The sequence below is a fragment of the Planococcus citri genome, chromosome 3 (assembly GCF_950023065.1).
Source record: "Planococcus citri chromosome 3, ihPlaCitr1.1, whole genome shotgun sequence".
NCBI classification, from domain to species: Eukaryota; Metazoa; Arthropoda; class Insecta; order Hemiptera; family Pseudococcidae; genus Planococcus; species Planococcus citri.
The window spans coordinates 9,834,576-9,856,378 of record NC_088679.1 but is presented as its reverse complement, the minus strand read 5'-3'; the positions used below and the strand labels follow the sequence as shown (position 1 = coordinate 9,856,378).

Genomic DNA, 21,803 nt, shown 5'->3' with positions numbered 1-21,803 from the left:
TACATAGTACGAGTACCTACATACGTCCGCACGTCTCTAGACCGCTACTCCTCGCCTTACGTCCTCTTCCTAACCTGCGTTCTCTTTTCGTTTACGTTTGCGGTGGCGGGTATAACGTTTTGTAAATAATTAAAAGCTCATTTTTCCCGTTTACATTCTTCAACATTTCGCTTTATTCCCAACTCTGCGTTCGGTAACGCTTCGTTTCTCTTACAGATACGAGTACTTCAGAAAGCTCTAGCTCGCTACAGAATGTCGAGTATAAAATGTATACTTACACATAGCACAACAATCTTGTCAGTGTAGTTTTATCCTAAATAGCGCTCATCTTTTTATCCGTGTTTATAGGTACACATAACGTACCTATTTAAATAAAGGTATTTACCTCGCTAAATTGTTATGTGGCTGAATTAATACGCTTTCATAGTTTTATCAAGAGTGCTTAATAATTAGGTAAAAAAATAATCAACGTGCAGTACTCTGCAGGTTTGAAAGTACATAATTATAACAACTCAATTGTCGACAGAGATGATGAATATTTTTATAGTATACACGAAGAGGGAAAAGTTATTTTATTTTCTCAATTTTATTTAAACGTACTCATATTAGGGTGTCCCAGTGCACAGTAACGCTCTTATTGTTAGATCAGTAACATCGGAAGAAAGGTCTGCTTTTTCTAATGGCGAAAACAATAATACGTACTTAATTACTCTTCGATCTCAATTTTGCGCATTTGATTTTGAAAACTCATTCAAAAAGAAAACAAGAAAAATTCATTTCCTTTAAAATTTCCCAACATTTTATACTCATACTTTACATACTTTACTGTTTTATAAAGCTTACAAGGGAGGTGCCCCAGGTGACATGCACCGATTTAAATGATTCTTGCACCATTGGATAGAGGACATCGAACATAGTCTACCACAAAATTTTCAGCTGCTGAAGTTGATATTTCGATTTTTCAGAGCAATTTTTCGATTTTCACATAGCAATTTTGAAAAATTGGCCAAATATAGTCGGCGGAGGTCGCATACCGAAACCTTCAATATTATTTGGGCATTTCAATACATATGATGAGACTAGCCCACGGTGAAATTTTCAGCTGCTGAAGTTGAAATTTGAGCCCTCTAGGGCGATTTTTTGATTTTCACATTGCAATTTGGAAAAATTGGCCAAAAATGGTCGGCGGAGGTCGCATACCAAAACTTTCCATATTATTTGGGCATTTCAATACTTATGACAAGACTAGCCCATGGTGAAATTTTCAGCTGCTGAAGTTGATATTTGACACTTCCAGGGCAATTTTGAAAAATTGGCCAAAAATGGTCGGCGGAGGTCGCATACCGAAACCTTCCATATTATTTGGGCATTTCAATACTTATGATAAGACTAGCCCATGGTGAAATTTTCAGCTGCTGAAGGTGATATTTGAGCCCCCCAGGGCAATTTTTTGATTTTCACATTGCAATTTTGAAAAATTGGCCAAAAACAGTCGGCGGAGGTCGCATACCAAAACCTTCAATATTATTTAGGCATTTCAATACATATGATGAGACTAGCCCACGGTGAAATTTTCAGCTGCTGAAGTTGATATTTGAGCCCTCCAGTGCGATTTTTTGATTTTCACATTGCAATTTGGAAAAATTGGCCAAAAATAGTCGGCGGAGGTCGCATACCGAAACCTTCAATATTATTTGGGCATTTCAATACATATGATAAGACTAGCCCACGGTGAAATTTTCAGCTGCTGAAGTTGATATATGAGCCCTCCAGGGTGATTTTTTGATTTTCACATTGCAATTTTGATAAATTGGCCAAAAATGGTCGGCGGAGGTCGCATACCGAAACCTTCCATATTATTTGGGCATTTCAATACTTATGATAAGACTAGCCCACGGTGAAATTTTCAGCTGCTGAAGGTAATATTTGAGCCCTCCAGGGCGATTTTTTGATTTTCACATTGCAATTTGGAAAAATTGGCCAAAAATCGTCGGCGGAGGTCGCATACCGAAAACTTCAATATTATTTGGGCATTTCAATACTTATGATAAGACTAGCCCTCGGTGAAATTTTCAGCTGCTAAAGTTGATATTTGACCCTTCCAAGGCGATTTTGAAAAATTGGCCAAAAATGGTCGGCGGAGGTCGCATACCGAAACCTTCAATATTATTTAGGCATTTCAATACATATGATGAGACTAGCACACGGTGAAATTTTCAGCTGCTGAAGTTGATATTTGAGCCCTCCAGGGCAATTTTTTGATTTTCACATTGCAATTTTGAAAAATTGGCCAAAAACAGTCGGCGGAGGTCGCATACCGAAACCTTCCATATTATTTGAGCATTTCAATACATATGATTAGACTAGCCCAAGGTGAAATTTTCAGCTGCTGAAGTTGATATTTGACCCTTCCAGGGCGATTTTTCTATTTTCACAATTGCTATGTGAAAATCGAAAAATTGCTCTGAAAAATCAAAATATCAACTTCAGCAGCTGAAAATTTCGTGGTAGACTATGTTCGATGTCCTCTATTCAATGGTGCAAGAATCATTAAAATCGGTGCATGTCACCTGGGGCACCTCCCTTGTTAGGAAATTTTGACGAAAAAAAGTCATTGAGTGAAATAAACACGAAGGAGTGAAAATTGCGTCATTAGAAAGAGCAGACCATTTTTTTTGTCAAAAAAAAAAAAATTATATATGCATTAAAACCAAATACAACCTGATTGAACGTTGTTCAAGATAGCGCTTCTAGGGAGTTGGTAATCAATAATCATAGCGTCTTTAGCGTGTTTGTTATCATTGTAAATAAAACGATTCTCATTTGATTTGAAATGTGACGGTCATCAACGAAGGTTCGAACATAGAAGTTGAAACATTTTGAATTTTTAAACAAAGTAAGTAAGAGTAATTACTTAATTAGCCGGATAATTAGCATTCTTTATAAATTACTCATTTTGAATCACCGACATTTTTTCTGTAAAACGTGTTCTCTTGGGTAAAAAGACGTTTCACGTGCGTTTAAAAAATTGGTCAAAAACCAATGGCTCGTTTGAGCGCGTTTAGACCAAGAATTCCCAAAGTATTAGTAATTCAATATAATAATTCCATTTTGAATTTCAGCAGACCCGGATTCGAGTATCTTCTGCTATAGACGAACTCTTTTGCTTCGACCAGCTCCCCCCCCCCCAACAAAACAGAGTTGAAAAATCACACAAAAATACACCACCAGAACAATTTTCAATCACCAAATTCAATTTCTCAATTTTTGATAAATTTGAAAAAATTCAAAATTGCCTGGTTTTTTATTGAATGATTGAAATTTGATCAAATTGAGATAAAAGGCTGAAAAATTTGGTTCAAGTTCATTGATGGTGATTTTGAACCCTTTTAGAGCCTCCAGCAGATTTTTTAAATGTTCTCCTGCGATGAAAAGATGCTAAATTTCATTTTGTTTTTTTTTTCACAATTCACCCAAAACTGGACAATCTGTAAATGTACTAGAAGAGGCTCCCAAAATTGATTCGAGAGATTGGCAATAAGACAAATTATGCGAACAAAACCTCAATTTTATCAAATTTTGATATTTTTCACGAAAAATAGTCTATTTGAATTTTCAAAAATTCGTCAAACATCGAAAAATGAAATTCAACGTTTGAAATTTTGCTGGATGGTGTATTTTTAAACGCCCTTTCGATGAGAAACATAGATCGAGAATAAAAATTCGTCAAAAGTGGCAAAGCAACTGAGTAAGTAATCCTTTTTGCTCTTCCTAGTTCAATTCATTTGCCTATTTTTTCCTATTTTGATAACCATACTCATAGCTCATTATAATCATGTTCGATCTCAAACACGCGCAAACGGGATATGAAAAAAGGGCAAAAAGACAATGGCCGTTATCCTGCATTAAACATCATCACTTGGAAGATTTTCTGGTGAACGTGTTGAAATTTTACTTGCTTCAAAATCCTCATCAATTAAAACTTTACCTGAGAAAATACATTATTCTAGATTTTTTACGGATTCTTAAACATACACTTTACTACTCAAAAATTCTTAAAAGCAGTATGTTATTATGATGGTTTTTATTTTTATTCATTTAGGTAAGTATTTTTTTATTTCATTATTCTATTTTATTTTTTTTTTGAAATTAAATGAACTGATATGAATATCATTTTATTTGAATCCCTCTCTACTCCTCGAAACTATCACTTCTAGGCCACTCTGGAGTCCCCAGCGAGTTTTCAATTTTCTCCAGAAATTTCAAATTGTTCTCTGTTCAAAATTCGACAAATTTATATCTACTTAAAGCCTGAAAAAAATGAGAAGATTTTAATTTTCAAAAACATGAGTAATTTTGTGAAGATGCTGTTTGGTGAGTGTGTGCAAGATCGTCGGACTGGAAAACCATTATAATCTGACAATTTTGTAGCCTTCAGCGCGATTTGAACTTTTCTTCAGAAATTGTTGTCGTATGTTTGAAATTTCAGTTCAAAAAATTAATTTCATATTGTGTCCAAAGCTCCACTTGTACCTTTTTTCAAGTTCGAGAGTCAGACACTTAGTATGGATTTGAGGTTCCTAAAATTTGGAAGGGTGAATCGAAAAATGTCGAAGGATATCTTCATTTTAAAGAATTGAAAGACTCTAAAAAAAATTGCAATTCCGGAAGTACCCTTGGAGGTAAGATATGGGTCCTCAAAAAGAGGACATTTTCGAAAAAAATGTGTTTTTTACTCTACTCTCGACCCAACCTGTTTTGGTAAAATAGGCACAGTTCCAATTCCAAATCATGTTATGTACTTATTTGTGAGATTCTTCGTCGACCAAGGCCATTTCCCTCAAAATCCAAGATCACTTTTGGGGTTCTAATGAGATGTTTAAAATTTCCAAATTGCTTATTTTTGAGTACCTAAATTCGTTTTTCTCGTAATTTTTTTTCGAATTCGCAATATTATGACAAAAAAATTAAAACCAATATTTCAATTTTCAAAACACGAATTTACTCAAAAAATAAGCGATTCAAAAGTTTTTAACGCTCAGTAGAACCCTAAACGTAGTCTTTTGTTTTGGTCAACGCAGAATAACATAAACTGGACCTATTTTCCCCACAACGATTGGAAAGGTGCTACAGCAAAAGAACAACGATTTTTTTCAGAAATTCCTCATCTTTGAGGACCCGTATCTCTTCCCTCTACTCATATGAAGACCTGCGGAGCTAAAAAAATTCACGAGTGACCTTTCAATTCAAAATGAAGGTCTCTTGATCGTGATCAATTTTTTCGTAGGTAAATTTTCCAATAAAATGTATCTTGAGACATTATTAATCCTAGGTAAACGAGATAAATATCAAAAAAAAAGTCCAATGCTTCACATGATTCAATTTTTTTTCATAAAGTAATTTTACATAAAGCTAGAAAACACATGGGTGGTATTTGTCTCAAAATGTAAATGAATAGAACACCAAATTTACTTTCCACAAAAGCAATAAAGATAATACCTATTAATTAGCATCTATATTTTAATACGATAATCTATAGTATCTAAATGATACATTGGAGTAGCTGACAGCACCAAACAATTGGTACAGCGTCATCTATGATTTTTTAAAAAGCAAAAGGAGCATCCATCAAATTCCCGAGTTGAATTAAACGTAATGTGGAAACTGAAAAGTAAGTAAGGATAATTACTTAATTAGCCAGATACTTAAACGAATTTATCTAAAAATGAGTGATTTGCAAATTTTCAATCATATTCAGTAGAACCCTAAAAGTGGTCTTAGATTTTGACAGTAATAGCATAAATCGACGCAGAGTCTCAAATGCATACTTTCATTTGATACTGAATCATTTTTCGCAAAACAGTTTGGGTAGCGACAGGAGCGAAAAAAACGACGATTATTTCGAAAATGCCTCCTCTTTGGGGGCCCAAATTTCCTCTCTGTGGACACCTGCGGAGCTACAATTTTTTGTGGGTAACTTTCAACTCAAAATAAAGGTCTGTGAAGAATTTGGTCAAAATCCGCCGACTGCGATCCACCCTCATGTAAACTTTGGGCTTTAGGGTACAGATTGAAATTAATTTTTTTAGATGAAATTTTCCGTGCCTCATTTCTCAGGAAAAAATTAACCAATTCAGCAGTTGGATGAAATTAAAGTACGAAAATTTGAATCCTGATCGAAAATTTCAGAAACCATACCTACATTTCTGAGAATTGGAACATCAATCTGACATGATTTGCAAAGTTCGAATAGGATTCTGTATTTTTTACCTAATGCTTCATTCGCAATCGAATTTGAACCATTATATTCATTCATTATCTGAGCTCAAAATCCAAACCTTGCTCATGATCGTCCATAAATCTCAACCTCGTGAAAAATACTCTTTCCATCGTCGTTTTCAAAATTTAAAAATAATAATCATCCAGCACACCATATACCTACCTAAGAACACGACACACGACAGTGACGACAACTACGACGACGACGATATCTCATCACGCATGAAAATCCATCGTTCGATGTCGTCCAATCTGCATAAATTAATTAATTAAATGAGACCTCAGCAGCGTGAAAAATATCACACCGCAGGATCTGCCGATGTTATTGTTGCTGTATACAGACGTCTCTGCCCTTCTCTTCTTCGTAATAAGCTTATAAGTTATGATAAATTAGTCGCCAACGTTAATGACCCACGAGCTATACAGCTCGCGTTCGCGAATCAAGTAAATATCGTGTACATGACTCGATGAATGGCGCTGGCGATGCCGATGCCGCTGGCGCATACCAACGTGCCTTTGAACGGAAGCCAAATTACCTTTATTACATTCGGTCGTAATTTTTCTTATACGAGCAACGCAACGTAGTACAAGGGAGAAGGAGAAATACACCGAGAAGCTATAACATTTTATACAATATAGTAGATATATAAGGCGGCGATGCGATATTATCGCACACAAGATAAAGAGCGAACAGTAAATTTACAACGTGGATACGACGTACTACGACGAAAAAATCAACCTCCGGCTTCCAAATTAATAACGCAGAATCAATGAAAGGGGAGAGATGAAGATACACGAAAAAAGGTTACGTGTATTGCACACAAAGTTCAGGCCAACCAATGCTACCAAGATATCTACCTCGTTCCTCGACCGGTCAAAATGTGAGTATCTATCTTGAGGAAAAAATAAACTACGTTCTACATATCTACCTACCTGACCACGTGGTAGAATCGAAAATGTCTTTCCATCAATCATAAGACAAGTTGAGGAGATGAAACAAGACAATCCTGGCAAGAGAGCTTTTCAAGCTGGCACTCTTGGATTTGAAACAAAAAAACCTATCTAGATGGAAAAAGCATGTGTCTTGAACTCCCAATCATCAAAATTCCTGGTCCTAAAGTTCATTTTTGTATTTGAGGCAAATTCAAAAAATTCAAAAAATCTGCTTCAAGGGCAATTTTCAAACCTTTTCTTGATATGTAAATTTTTCCCAGCAAAGTGAGTAAATGTGAATAAAATTTCTTCAATCCAACTCTTACGCATCAGGAACTACTAGATTTGGGCCATTTTGGAGCTTCCGGGAAAACTTAAAAACTCGCTGAATGTTCTGCACCAACCAAAATTATACTCACAGGTTCTGAAGTTCATATGTATTTGTCCTCTTAAGAATGATTTAAAATTTCTATAGAAAAATGAAAAATCGGCGCTCGAGGCTTCAAAATGGCCCGAAAATTTTGAAGGAATTATTCGAATTGCATGATTCATCACTTCGCTCAAAAAATGTATATTTACAGAAAAGTTTAAAAATTCTCCTTGGAACAAGTTTTTTTTTTAATTTTAAACATTTTTGAAAATTTTCCAAAAATTCGAAAATGAATTTAAAGACCTCAAATTTTGGTTGCAAAGGTTTTAGTTCGCACTGTTTTGATCTAACTTCGTTCAATTCGAATCGAAGAGAGCCAGTTTTCGAAGACCCAAATTTATTCGAACTTGATTAATTTATTTTGTTTAAGTAAGGGTAATTCATTTTAATTGTTTTTTTTTATTGATTTATTTGTCATCAGAACAACTACTTAAATTCCTGAGTGACTTTTAAAAATAAGATTTTAATCCTTATTCTTTCCTCTCATTACATCTCAAGCCTTGAAAATTGGATTCGGAGGTATTCAAATTTCCAAAAAAAGGATTCATTTCACTTCTAACGGTACACTTTTCCAACACTCATTTATCATTATAATTTTCAACTTCACAACAATCATTACTAATTCATCCAATTTTTGGCATTCAATTTGTACCACAATCACAATTCGAATCCTTTTTACCGTTCTACACCACATTTCTTTCATAAACTAAACCTTATCTCTCACATCCTCCTCACTGCACCTTTCTCGTCACCACACAGGCCAACGATTCTTCTAAATTTATAAAATCTCAACTTAAAATCTCGAACAACGAACACGAACTAACCAGATAAGATTAACGCTTTGTGACTTGACATAACGTAAACGCGAATCCGGCTCCAATCAAAAGGAAGTAATAAATGGAATTTTCTATCGCCGAAAAAAGAAGAACGAGAAGAAAGAAAAAGAAAAGTGAAAACGAAATAGAGATAGAGAAGAGAATGAAAATACTGCTTTACAAGCGAAAACCACGATAGACTGTAGTTTTTCCCTTCAATTTCATCACATTGGTTAATATAATTTTCAAAGAGACGAATCTACTCGTACCTACCTCATATGTAGGAATACTTGGTATTGGTAGGAATAGGTGAGATATACTCACTAGTGTGCATATTTACAATTGAAATAGTAGGACTAAGGTATACGAATAAGAACCAACACCAACCAGCCAAGACATCTACCAAAGCGTATGTTAGTATATGTACAGCAGTCTGAAGTATTCGCGAATATCGTATTAAAATTTAGTAAAAAAAAACGTTCGTCTTTTGTTAGAAATATACTATAAAATGGTATAAAATTCTCCTAAAATGTGTACCAGAAATGTAAAAAGCAGATACACGTTTCACTATAATATAAGACGTGATGGTGCCGCATATACCGCACTTCGCTTGCGGTCACATTTTGAAAAAAAATGTATTTATTACGCTACACATAACACCTTATATATATTTTTTGGCTTTCTGACGCACAGCCTTCGTTTTTCTTTCTTTTTTCCCCCTCTCTTTCTAAGCTGAAAAAAGAGAGCAACGTAACATAAATTCAAACAAAATGTGTGCTGCAGAAAGTCTGATTTCGTTCACGTTTTTTTTTTCTTTTACAGATATTCTTTGTAGGTGTTTTAGGGCACACCTACCAGCAATGTCGAATATCCATATCCAATCAAAAAAAAAAAAAAAAAAAAAAACAGTACACTTACTTAAGAGTAAGCGGCAATAGAAAGTTCTCAGAAAAATTTGGATGCAATTTTACATATAAATTTTGTAAGGTAAGGTTGCAAATTAAGAGAATGCTCAAGTAAGCTATTTGCTGATTGACAGAGAGCTTTTGCTTTTATTTTTGTTTGCTAATAGACCAATATACCATTGTGAATGCAGCTTACCCTGTCATTGCAAAATGCTGATCCACGTTACGCTGACTTTTCTGATAGGTATTATGTCAGATCTCCTGAAAAAAATCCGGATGAATTCTTGACATTATGTCACACTTTTAAAATGGAAAAAATCTCGTGAAAAAAATCCGGATGAATTCTTGACATTATGTCACACTTTTAAAATGGAAAAAATCTCGTGAAAAAAATCCGGATGAATTCTTGACATTATGTCACACTTTTAAAACGGAAAAAATGAGGAGTCCAAGTGGATCCTGAAAAGATCAAACTGGTTCTCAAGTTCAAATTACCAAAAGACGTAAAGTGCCTCCAGCAGTTTCTCGGTATGTTTCAATACTACCAAGAATATATGCCAAGAATAAGCCTGCTGTGTGAGCCTTTATATGCTATGATGTCATCTAAAGGTGCATTTATTTAGACCAAAGAAAATATCGCTAACTTCAATGCAATGAAACAAGAATTGGCTAATGAAACGCTTCTCACCTATCCAGATTTCATGAAGCCATTCTATGTTTACACAGATGCTTCAACAAAAGCAATCGCAGGTGTTGTAATGCAACCTAACAGAAAGAACAACAAAAACCTGGTGATGCCTATTGCATTCATATCCACTATCCAGAGTTCTAAAAGGATACGAAAAAGCCTACTCAGTTATGGAATTAGAAGTGCTAGCGATTGTCCACCTACTTGCCAAAAATTATTATTTATTGGCTGGAAACAAAGTCAACTTGTATACTGACAATATTGCTGTGACTTACTTGAAGAAGAACGAGTTATTACCAAATCTAATCATAAAATGGCTGCTTTACTTGGACAATTTTCGAATAAATATCCAGCATATCGCAGGCTGTGATAATACCATCGCTGATTTTCTCTCTCGCTATTCGTTCAATATTACAGACAATGATAAGAATTTCACCATTTTCTTATTCGACTATACAGCTCCAAAATGCCTGTATACAGAGTTTTGAAGACTTCTGAGAGACTGTAAGTATATCATTCAAAGATCACATTATTCTCATTGTGGAAGAACGTTCTTCCACAATGAGAGTACTTGCAAATTAAATACATATTGTTTTGGATTTGAAACTTTTTCAGCCCTGCTGCTGGAGGTCTTATAATTCACAGTTTTGAAAGGTATTGATACCTATGTACTAGTTTGTAGTATTAAATGAGTATCGGTATTTACGTTTTTACATTCCTATCTCTATTTTCCGCCTTTTTTTGGTTTGTAATTCGTATTTGAGCATTAATTTTTGGTGTTAACGATGTAATTTCTATCAAGAAAATAATTGTATTTACATTTTTGAGTTCCGTCCCGCTTGGCGGCTATTCATTTCAATATTATTCATAATTAATTATAATTTAAATTATGAGCAAGATAACTGGTCATTGAAGTCAATTGAAAAGTATCAATATTATCAATACTGGGGGGGGGGGAGGAATACCGATATTATATCAATACTGAAAATCGCTCAAAAATAATACCTCTATCCTGCTGTACATGATTGTATCCATGAAGTGAAGGTATAAGATGGTAAAAGTTTATCAATAACTAATAGGTAAAATAACACCTTGGTGATAACCTAATGAAGAAAAACGGTAAAATAAAAAAATAAAAGAATTAAAAATGCATACTTGAGTAACAGCAACATTTTGATGTAATTGGTCTCAAAAGTAGAAAAAAAGAGGAGTAGGGAGTTGTGATTTAGCAACACTCCAACCCCACTCCAACTCCTTTTTGAAACAGTGGGAATACTCCCAACATAGGAGTGAGGCTTCATATTTCAGCATAGATTGCTCTTACTCCAAGCATATACCCCTTAAAAAATCTCACTCCGACTCCTACTCCACACTTGCAACACTGGCACTAACTCATTGAAAACTTGTTGTTTTAAGGACCTAACTAGTCACTACTACACGCCACACCTTTTTAGTGTCATTTGCTAGTGTTGTTTAATAAACCTTCTCTGTCGTGCAATTATACAAATGTTACCATCAATGTATTTACTCCATGTATGAAATAACTTAGCTACCTGAGAAAGTGTGAAATCAAATTTTTTTCTACACAGGTGTGTTTCATTAAAGTGTGAATTCAATGAATGAACCGAGATAAAGTAAGAAATGAAGGTTAATTCAAAGCAAGAACATCACCTCCACCAAAGTTTCACTGCGATCAGTTGCTTCTGCACAGGCCACAGGCAATGGTCGAGGCTATGTTCGCTATCAATGCAGGATGAAGTGCACAAATAAACGTGGCTTATTTGTAAAAAATGAAATGAAATGCAACTCAAAATGACATGCCAGCAAAACATGTTGTAGGTAGTGAATACATATATTTTTTTTCAATTTTTGGAAGCGTTTCGTCACCAATCAATTTTTTATCATGCTCAAAACCTTTTTTTGTAATAAAATAATTTTTAACAGTTCATTTCATGATTTACCTGATCACACTTCGCTGTTTCATAGAATAACTATATTCTTCATAGTTCATACACTACCTAGATGAACTATGAACAATTTACTTGCATCAAGTACTTTTTTGTTAATGTATGAATTATCTATACAGGTAATGTATCATTACCTGGAGTAAATACATTAACAGTAACATATATATATATATATCCCATTTATTGCATCATTTCAATTCAACCTTTCAAGACTTCGAATCGAGATTGCTCAATTCCAGAGAGCCATAATTATGTGACAGTTTTCAAGAAATCAAAGTTCAAAATTGAGATGATGAGATTCACTAGACTACATTCCTGTTTGGCAAAGGTGCCGCGGTCTTCAACTGGGACGTATACTTAGTGTTGTCATTTTTTGAAATAAGTAAATAAAGTAGGTACCCAAGGTAGTAGGTACTTTATAACCCTACTTCCAAATACAAAAACTTGAAAAAATGTGATGAGTTTTTGTGTTTTTGCTAACACATTTTTCTTCAATTAGAACCACTGTATCTACAAATTCAAAAAAACCTCCCCTCTCCATTTCAGAAGTTTCAAACTAACATAAGTAAGTACATATCGCACCTCGGGAGTAATAAGGTCACATCTCAAAAAAAATTGATTTTGATGGTTTTGCATTTTTGGGGTTTGTATGACCCCCCTCAACCAAAAATTACACTTTGAGTTGGGTACATCATCTAAATCTTGTAAAAAACGCAAATGGCCTAACTCAAAATCTCAACAACATTGCAAGTTGTTTGGAGTTACATAAGGGCACATCTAAAAAAACTCCACCTTTTTTGAGCAAATTTCATACATACAAAGTGTTAACAAATAGTTTTGATTGTTTTAAATGTTTGTCAGTTAGAAATAGTCACAAGGAGTGCATTTTTTATTGGTTTGTACCAAATGGAAAAATTTTTTTAATTGATCACTTTTCAGAAAAATGAATTTGCACATATCATGAAATTTTAGTTTTTTGAGAAAAACTCAAAAACTAAGCACTTTAGAAAAAAACTAACGACATTATGTCGATTGGAAATTTAATTCTCTACAACTTTGTTGTCATGAAATTTTTTTGGACGCTTCCTTTCGCCTCCACATCAACTTTAATGAAAGGTGCTAACTCAAAATGTTTTCCAAACATTGAAATATTTCCTCTTTAAGATTTTATTTTTCAAAGTGTTCTTATGCTAAATGAAGGTAGGATACCAGATCTTTAAAATGAGGTGTTATTCATTCCTCACAATTAATTATAAGTTGATAAAAATAATGAATCAAGTTTTTAAAAATAAGAAAATCACCCTCCTGTAAAATTTCACTTTTTTGAGATGTGACCTTATAACTCCCGAGGTGCGATATAAGCATATCGTCGGTTTCCAATACAAGGGTGATATGTCCATTTTTTTCGTTTCTGAGGTTTTTAACGTTTCAGGTACGGTTATAGTAGGTCTTTCAGTAGGTACTCATCAAAAAACAAAAAGTTGGTTAGTCACGAACCACTTTTTTTTGTTTTTTTGATGAATACCGACTTGAAGACCTGCTATAACCGTACCCGAAATGTTAAAAACGTGAGAAAAAAAACATGGACATATCACCCTTGTATTGGAAACCGACGATAATGATATTCATACAAAAATTGAAATAATCAAAAAGAAAAACTGATTACAAGAGAGTTTTTGCATTCGCTGTTTGCCTATTGGGTGCTTTAACTGCTTAACTGCTTTAATGACCAATAGAAGTTAATTGCATTTATTTTTGTTTTCAAACAAAAACTCCTTCGTGGCATAATTAATAAAATGACCGCACATACATCAACATCAATTCAAAAATTCATTCATCACTTCCTGATACATTAGGTAAAACATCAGATTTTTATGAAATTGAAAATTTATTTCAAATTGAAAAAAAAAACTCAAATTACCATTAGGTTGAAAATACTTGTCCAAAATACGCGAGTACAAATTTACCCAATCTAAGCGATTTTCCAACTCAAAATAAAGGTTCCCAAAACATCCATGGCCGAAATTTTTTCTGGATCAGTATCAATTCAAATTTCAAAATAAAGGTTTCCACTAAATTTGGACAAGATCTTTTTGACATTTTTCTCTTCATCGATGCACTAAAAAAAAAATGCTACAGGAAACATCCCATGCGGAAAAACACCAGTAGTAAAATAAAATACTACTGGTGTACCAGTAGTTTTCACCAGTGGTGAAAATTTACCACTGGTGTGCCAGTAGTCTTTATGAGTGGTAAAAATTTACCACTGGTGTGCCAGTAGTCTTTATAAGTGGTAAAAATTTACCACTGGTATTTAATGGTACCAGTGGTATGGTTTTGACAAGTGGTAAATATTTACCACTGGTGTATAAGTAGTTTTTATCAGTGGTAAAAATTTATCACTGGTAAGTATTTCATGTTACTAGTAGTACCTGTAGCCATTGCCTTCACTTTAAAAAAAAAAATTATTATGGCAAAATATCATCTATGTACATACATATTATTTTCAAGAGTTATGTATAGTATGTTAAGACTTGAATTGCATCAATACGCGCTTTGAGAAATGAGTAAAATCCATGAAATGTATGACCATGAGAACTAGAAAACATGATTTTAATAAAAATATGAAGAAAGAGCAATGGTCTTAAAAAAATGAAATGTTTCAATTTAGGCTTATTAATGTTTGCAAGATCATATTTATATTATTTATTTGAAATATAATTCGAGTGCAACATATATCTGCATGGGTTGATAAAATAAAAAAAAAATAAAAAATTATGACAATTAATAAATAATGATATATGTATATACCTAATTATCATGCACATATAATACGATCATTAATATATACGCAGCTATATATTCTTCACCAACCATTTTCTAAATGGTTAGCTAATGGGGTTGCCAATGTATAGTTAATACCATCATCATCACCAATTACGTTAATGGAAACGCACTTTTTCTGAATCATTTCAGGCAGAACAAAGATACGTTGTCGTGTACAATTAAAAACCAACTCCTTGGTTACAGAAGCAATAAATTTGTTTTGCTTGGGTAGATTTGAATTGTTAATCCTTTTTGTAGCTGGAATCGCTTCTATCACAATCCTTTTTTCATTTATTTCGATAGGAGACGTGATAAAAACCTTCAAAATTTTACACACCATGATCACAGTTGCGTCTTGTAACTGAACGATACTATTGTTGCGACTCTTCAGTTTGTTGAAATCATATGAGTGAAGCAGCATTCCTCTAACGTTACAAAACTGATACAATGTGACTGCATTAATGTCAATCTTCGAGTCCAATACTGCCTCAATAGAACGTTGCTCGGATATACTGATAGTTGCACGTGTTTTTCTAACAGAGAATTGGTAGACGTCACCAGTCAGCTGCAGATTTTCATCTTTGTCACCATTCATGAAGTTGATGAATAATTGTTTACCTAAAGGTACCTGATCTAAAAAAGCGGACGAGTCATAAAATTTGTTAGACTCCAACATCAGTTTTTTAAATCGAAAATAGTTTTTGCAAATTTGCTGTTGAACACCTGTTGCATTTACGAATAATTTATTCAAAATTCCGTTATAGTGTTCAAAAGGAAAACAAGATGTTGCCCAAAGAGCACCAAATTCTCGAACACAAATGGGTAGGTGCAGAAGTAGATGCACGTTGAATCTGTAGAAGTTTTTATTGTAAAGGTTTCCGATGTTGATAACAAAATGAAATAATGCCTCAGTTGCTTTTCGCCATTCTTCTGTAGTTATCGAAGGTTGAAGAAATGTACTGATACTATATATTAAAGCACACCAATGGCTAACAAAACGTGTTGGTAGAAGGTCACTTATACAATAGAACGAATAATACAATAAAAAATTTCGGAGCTCGCTTGCTTTCCACTTTTTTCTAGTACTAATTGGCCGAGGAAGCCAACTAATTTCGCATGGTGGTCGTATACTCAGTAATTTTTTATCAAAATCAGACTCTTTTGTACCGAGGTACCAAGGCTGATCGTGATTTGCTGAATCAAACCATTGCTCAATGAACTGCTTAACAACTCCTAGCAGCGCCGAATGCATATAATCGATGGAAAAACACTTTGTTATGTCAAAACTGGGAAGCAGCATTAGAACTGACGGACCTTTTACGCCATTAATAGGTGTAGGCCTACCTTCAATACTTTTTCTAGCATCTGCCATGTGCTGTTCTAAATTTCTAATAGGCAAAATGCTCATTTTTGGATATATGCGTGTACTTCTTTTGGAAATCTCTCCTTCTTGTAAACAAAAAGAGCAACCATACTCTCCATTAAATTGTTTGATGTTTTGCAATGTGGGTCTTGCTACGGAATCACAGACACATAATACAACATGAACTTTTACCAAAGTGTTATCCACTTCTCTAACGATTCCATCATCATAAAGTTGTTTCATTTCTTCAACGAACAGTCTGAGATACATATTCATGTCTGGTTTATTTTTGCCAAACCATAGTCCACATAGCAGTAGGTATTTTCTTCTTAATAGGAGAGGTAAATTATTAATGAGCACTTGAATGGGCCACAGCGACTTATTTGAAGAATCGAAAATTGAAACTCCATCAGTATTCAATTGTAAAGTTACATCTGTCTTGCTTATGTTCTGATTATTCTTACAATACTCACCATCATTAACATCGCTGTATTCATGTCGGTTAATCATAATCAAGTAATCCGAACTGTTCACAAATTGTGTGAGAGCGTCCTTGATTGGAAAGTAATAAAAAAAATCACTATTGCACTCACGTGAACATTTGCTACACATTGCTCCGCGTTTGTCGCTACCACATGAAATAATCATTGAGCATGCACTGCAAAAATGTCTTTTTAAAGCAGAAACATCCTTCCTTGAGTCAAATTTCTTCATAAAACTATAAATTGTCCTGGGTAACGTACATTCAGGTACCAATGTTGTAAATAATTGTATCAATCCGTCGACTGCTTCATCATTCAAATTGTATCTTATGATGTACGCCATTATTAAAATTTCAGCTTCTTCCGCGAAAATAGGCGAGCCATTCAAAAACTTCTGTGAACAAACACAATTAAAGGATATCAAATTTAGAAGCTTCTTCAGTTTGTACCAGGGTTGCAACAAATCCAGTACAAAATGGATTCGAATCCGAATCCACGAATCACTCCCGTTTTTTGGATTCGAATCGGATTCAAATAATTTCGTCTGATCGGTGGATTAGAATCGGATTCGAATAATTATGTGGATTTGTGGATTCGAATCGGATTCTAATCCACAAATCCAAATTTTTTCAACAAACAATGGTTTTATATGGTAATTTAAATTATTTAAAATAATTATAGATCCCAATTTCAGTCATTTTCGAACTTTCAATCATAACATTACCATTCCATGAAATATCCTTAAGATTTGTTGGATTCGAATCCGGATTCGAATTCACAAATACAGGTTTTTCCCCGAAAATTTGTGATCTACAACGAGAAAATTGAAAATTTATAGTCCGGCATATGACAATAGGAGTAATTGCACCCCCCCGCCGATCCTCCGGGACAACTTTTTTCTTAAAGGGGACATCCTAAGGAACATTTTAAAGCAAAGTTGCCAAAAAAAAAGTTGGCCTTACTTACAAAATGGCGGCTATTTTGATTGACAGGTCAGCCGAAATCGCAGATTTTGCGTTTTAACATAGGACTTGCACGAACTTTTTTAAACTTTACTAAGGTAGATCGAGAGATCATGCAAAAACTTATCACCTGTGAAAATTTCAAGTGCTAAAGTGCGTTTTTCGATTCTTGGTGAATTTTTGAAAATCGAATTTAGGCCAAAAATGAGGGAAAAAATCAAAATTTTACCAAATTGACCAAGAAAGCTGAAATTTGGGATATACCCTATTTTCGACATGCCAAATCGATTGGAAACGGTTTCAACCTGTTTTGAGCAGTTCTGGAGCCTCCAGCAGATTTTTGAAACTCGAAATTCCCACAAAATTCCATCAAATTGGAGTTGTAAAGCTAAAATTTATTCTAAAAACTAATTTCAATACGCTACGAAGTACTGCAGGTGAATTTTAACTCGTTTTGGAGCCTCCAGCGACTTTTTGAAAACTGCTGAAACCTCCAGCAGATTTTTGAAACTTTAAATTTTCACAAAATTTCATCAAATGGAGATTTGATGGAAAGCTGAAATTTACTCTACACTCCAATTCTAACACCCTCGGCCTCTGAAGACGACTTCAGGTGAGTTCAAGTCATTTTAGAGCCCCCACGACTTTTTTTTGAAAATTACTGGAGCCTCCAGTAGATTTTTGAAACTTGAAATTTCCCTAAAATTTCATCAACTAAGATGGAGAGTTGAAATTCATTCTGCAAACTAATTTCAATACGCTACGAAGTTGACTGCTGGTGAATTTCAAGTCGTTTTGGATCCTCCAGCAACTTTTTGGCAATTCCTAAAGCCTCCAGCAGATTTTTGAAACTTTAAATTTTCACAAAATTTTATCAAAATGGAGAAGGCAAGGTGAAATTTACTCCACACTTCAATTCTAACATCCTCTGAAGACGACTTCAGGTGAGTTCAAGTAATTTTAGGCCCTCCAGCGTTTTTTTTTGAAAATTACTGGAGCCTCCAGCACATTTTTGAAACTTTAAATTTTTACAAAATTTCATCAAATTTGAGATGGAAAGCTGAAATTTACTCTACACTCCAATTTTAACACCCTCTGAAGACGACTTCAGGTAGGTTCAAGTCATTTAAAGGCCTTCAGCGACTTTTTTGAAAATTACTGGAGCCTCCAGCAGTTTTTTAAAACTTGAAATTTCCCCAACATTAATTTATCAAATGGAGTTGGCAAGCTTAAATTTACTTCGCAGACTACATGGTGGTTTCAAATGGGTTTGAAGCTTCCAGCTACTTTTAGGAAATTTCAATTTTCCAAAAAAATGTCATACAACCTTTCAAAAAGTTGCTGGAGGCTCCAAAACGACTTGAAATTCACCAGCAGTCAACTTCGTAGCGTATTGAAATTAGTTTGCAGAATGAATTTCAACTCTCCATCTTAGTTGATGAAATTTTAGGGAAATTTCAAGTTTCAAAAATCTACTGGAGGCTCCAGTAATTTTCAAAAAAAAGTCGTGGGGGCTCTAAAATGACTTGAACTCACCTGAAGTCGTCTTCAGAGGCCGAGGGTGTTAGAATTGGAGTGTAGAGTAAATTTCAGCTTTCCATCAAATCTCCATTTGATGAAATTTTGTGAAAATTTAAAGTTTCAAAAATCTGCTGGAGGTTTCAGCAATTTTCAAAAAGTCGCTGGAGGCTCCAAAACGAGTTAAAATTCGCCTGCAGTACTTCGTAGCGTATTGAAATTAGTTTTTAGAATAAATTTTAGCTTTACAACTCCAATTTGATGGAATTTTGTGGGAATTTCGAGTTTCAAAAATCTGCTGGAGGCTCCAGAACTGCTCAAAACAGGTTGAAACCGTTTCCAATCGATTTGGCATGTCGAAAATAGGGTATATCCCAAATTTCAGCTTTCTTGGTCAAATTGGTAAAATTTTGATTTTTTCCCTCATTTTTGGCCTAAATTCGATTTTCAAAAATTCACCAAGAATCGAAAAACGCACTTTAGCACTTGAAATTTTCACAGGTGATAAGTTTTTGCATGATCTCTCGATCTACCTTAGTAAAGTTTAAAAAAGTTCGTGCAAGTCCTATGTTAAAACGCAAAATCTGCGATTTCGGCTGACCTGTCAATCAAAATGGCCGCCATTTTGTAAGTAAGGCCAACTTTTTTTATGGCAAGTTTGCTTTAAAATGTTCCTTAGGATGTCCCCTTTAAGAAAAAAGTTGTCCCGGAGGATCGGCGGGGGGGTGCAATTACTCCTATTGTCATATGCCGGACTATTATGGATTCGTTTGTTATCAAACGAATACATCAAAAAGATTCGAATAATGCTTTTCCAGATTCGAATCATTGTCACAAATCCACATCGGATTATTGGATTCAAATAAATTTTTTCAAATCCAAGAATGGATTCGAATCCGGATTCGAATCATTTGGATTCGAATCTTTTGCAACCCTGGTTTTGTACATTAACTAAGCATTTATGCATATTTTTTGGTTAGACTAACAAACTTTTTTCAGTCACAATTCGAAAATTTATTAAATTACTAGTGACTAGAAGTATCATTTTGTAGCATAGCTAGGATAGGTATATCGGCAGCAGTGACACAAGGCTGCAGTATATTATACGAACAGTATAGTATATCGACTGCTTACATAGTTTACGTCAAAATAATACCTTGTATTACAGGAGATGAAATATGTAAATGAAAGTAAAAAGGTGGTACAAACGATTTTTGACAAAATAGGATTTTACAACCAACTTTTCGATGAATCAAAAAATTAATATAATTTTCAAAAATTGTATATGGATTATATAATCACAATGTATCCAATGTAAGCAGTCTATATGAGTTTTCTTGACCAATCTAGTTAAAGTTGAGCTTCTACAAGTATACTTACACGTTGAGATTTCTCATGCATTGATGACCGATCATCACCACAGTCTCGTAAATCAGCACCACTGTCATCAAATATCAACGATTCATGTGATCGATTATGGCATTCTGATGAATTGATATCAGCAACATTGCTTTCATCATTTATCATCAATTCTGGAAATTCGTTCGAACTGCATTCTAGCAAATCATTGACGTCGTAATCACCATTTCTCACCAATTGAAAACATTCATTCATGTTGACACCACCTGTTGAACTGCCTTCGTCTATCTAATGAAGTAAATAAAAAATTCCAAAATTGAATTAGAAAATTAGAAACCGAAATTAGACAATTATGACGTGTATGCAGCACAGATATGAATACAACTTTTAAAAAATTCAACGTATTTATTTGTCTTGTTATATGGTGTTCAGTTATAATATGATATTGTTACTCATCTCTTATATCTACAGCCACATGAATCCAATTTGTAAAAACTCAAGAGAGGATTTTAGTAATCGTACTAATTTGATACCTACATAAATGATATTTTTGTACTTTATGGATATGGTATGAGTAGGATTATACTTACATTAGCATCATTCAAACGTATTCGTTTATTTCGAGAAAGTAAAGTTGTACGAGGTATTTCCAACTCAGGAATCTTCAACCACCGTTTATAATTCACAGGTCTCACTCGTTTTATTCTTTCCATGGCGTATTTATGAGAAAAAAATTCAACTACAAATACACATGAATCTGGATTTTTGGATGTATGTACAATAAAAAAAATACACTTACAAAACGGATTTAATGAAACCATAACTCCTGGAAATAATTTTTGGAGGGAAATATCAAGCATAACGTAGATCAGCTGTTGTTGACCATATGGTAAATCAAGGTGATATCTGGAAACAAATTCCAAATCATTTCACAAAGTATCTAAATACTTTATTTCTTAATGATACACTCAATATTACACAATTATACTTATCTAAAGCAATTTTGAATCATAATTATTATCGTCTCCATTTTCCTAGGGTACATGGTCACATTTCATTTGCAATTTCCAATTAGAAATTATCAAACAAATAATTAACGTAATCAAATTGATGGAAAAATGAAAAATCAACCCAACACAACGTACGTGATAATCACTTTGTAAACAAGCATGCCCCATCACATATCCATATGTTCTGTTCTGCTCACGTGGTCACGTACACATGACGAAAAAAAGTAAATACTCGATCGCTATTGGTTGAATTTCAAAATCATTTT

The 21,803-nt window shown here is 34.1% G+C and overlaps 2 protein-coding genes across 6 annotated transcripts in view; both read right to left on the bottom strand.

The window, feature by feature from the left end:
- Window positions 1-21,803, bottom strand: part of KCNQ (KCNQ potassium channel) — a 212,127-nt gene that overhangs the window by 143,174 nt on the left and 47,150 nt on the right. The gene's annotated exons all lie outside the window — the stretch shown is intronic.
- LOC135839941 (uncharacterized) lies at window positions 14,166-21,623 on the bottom strand. 2 transcript variants are annotated; one of them, XM_065356217.1, is made up of 3 exons: window positions 21,118-21,623; window positions 20,549-20,815; window positions 14,166-17,082 (listed from the first exon to the last, which is right to left on the bottom strand). In XM_065356217.1, the coding sequence occupies exons 1-3, from the start codon at window positions 21,385-21,387 to the stop codon at window positions 14,884-14,886; spliced, it is 2,736 nt and encodes a 911-aa protein (XP_065212289.1). In that variant the 5' UTR covers window positions 21,388-21,623; the 3' UTR covers window positions 14,166-14,883. The 2 variants fall into 2 exon arrangements, with proteins under 2 accessions (XP_065212289.1, XP_065212290.1); XM_065356218.1 differs by having other exon boundaries at window positions 20,549-21,623.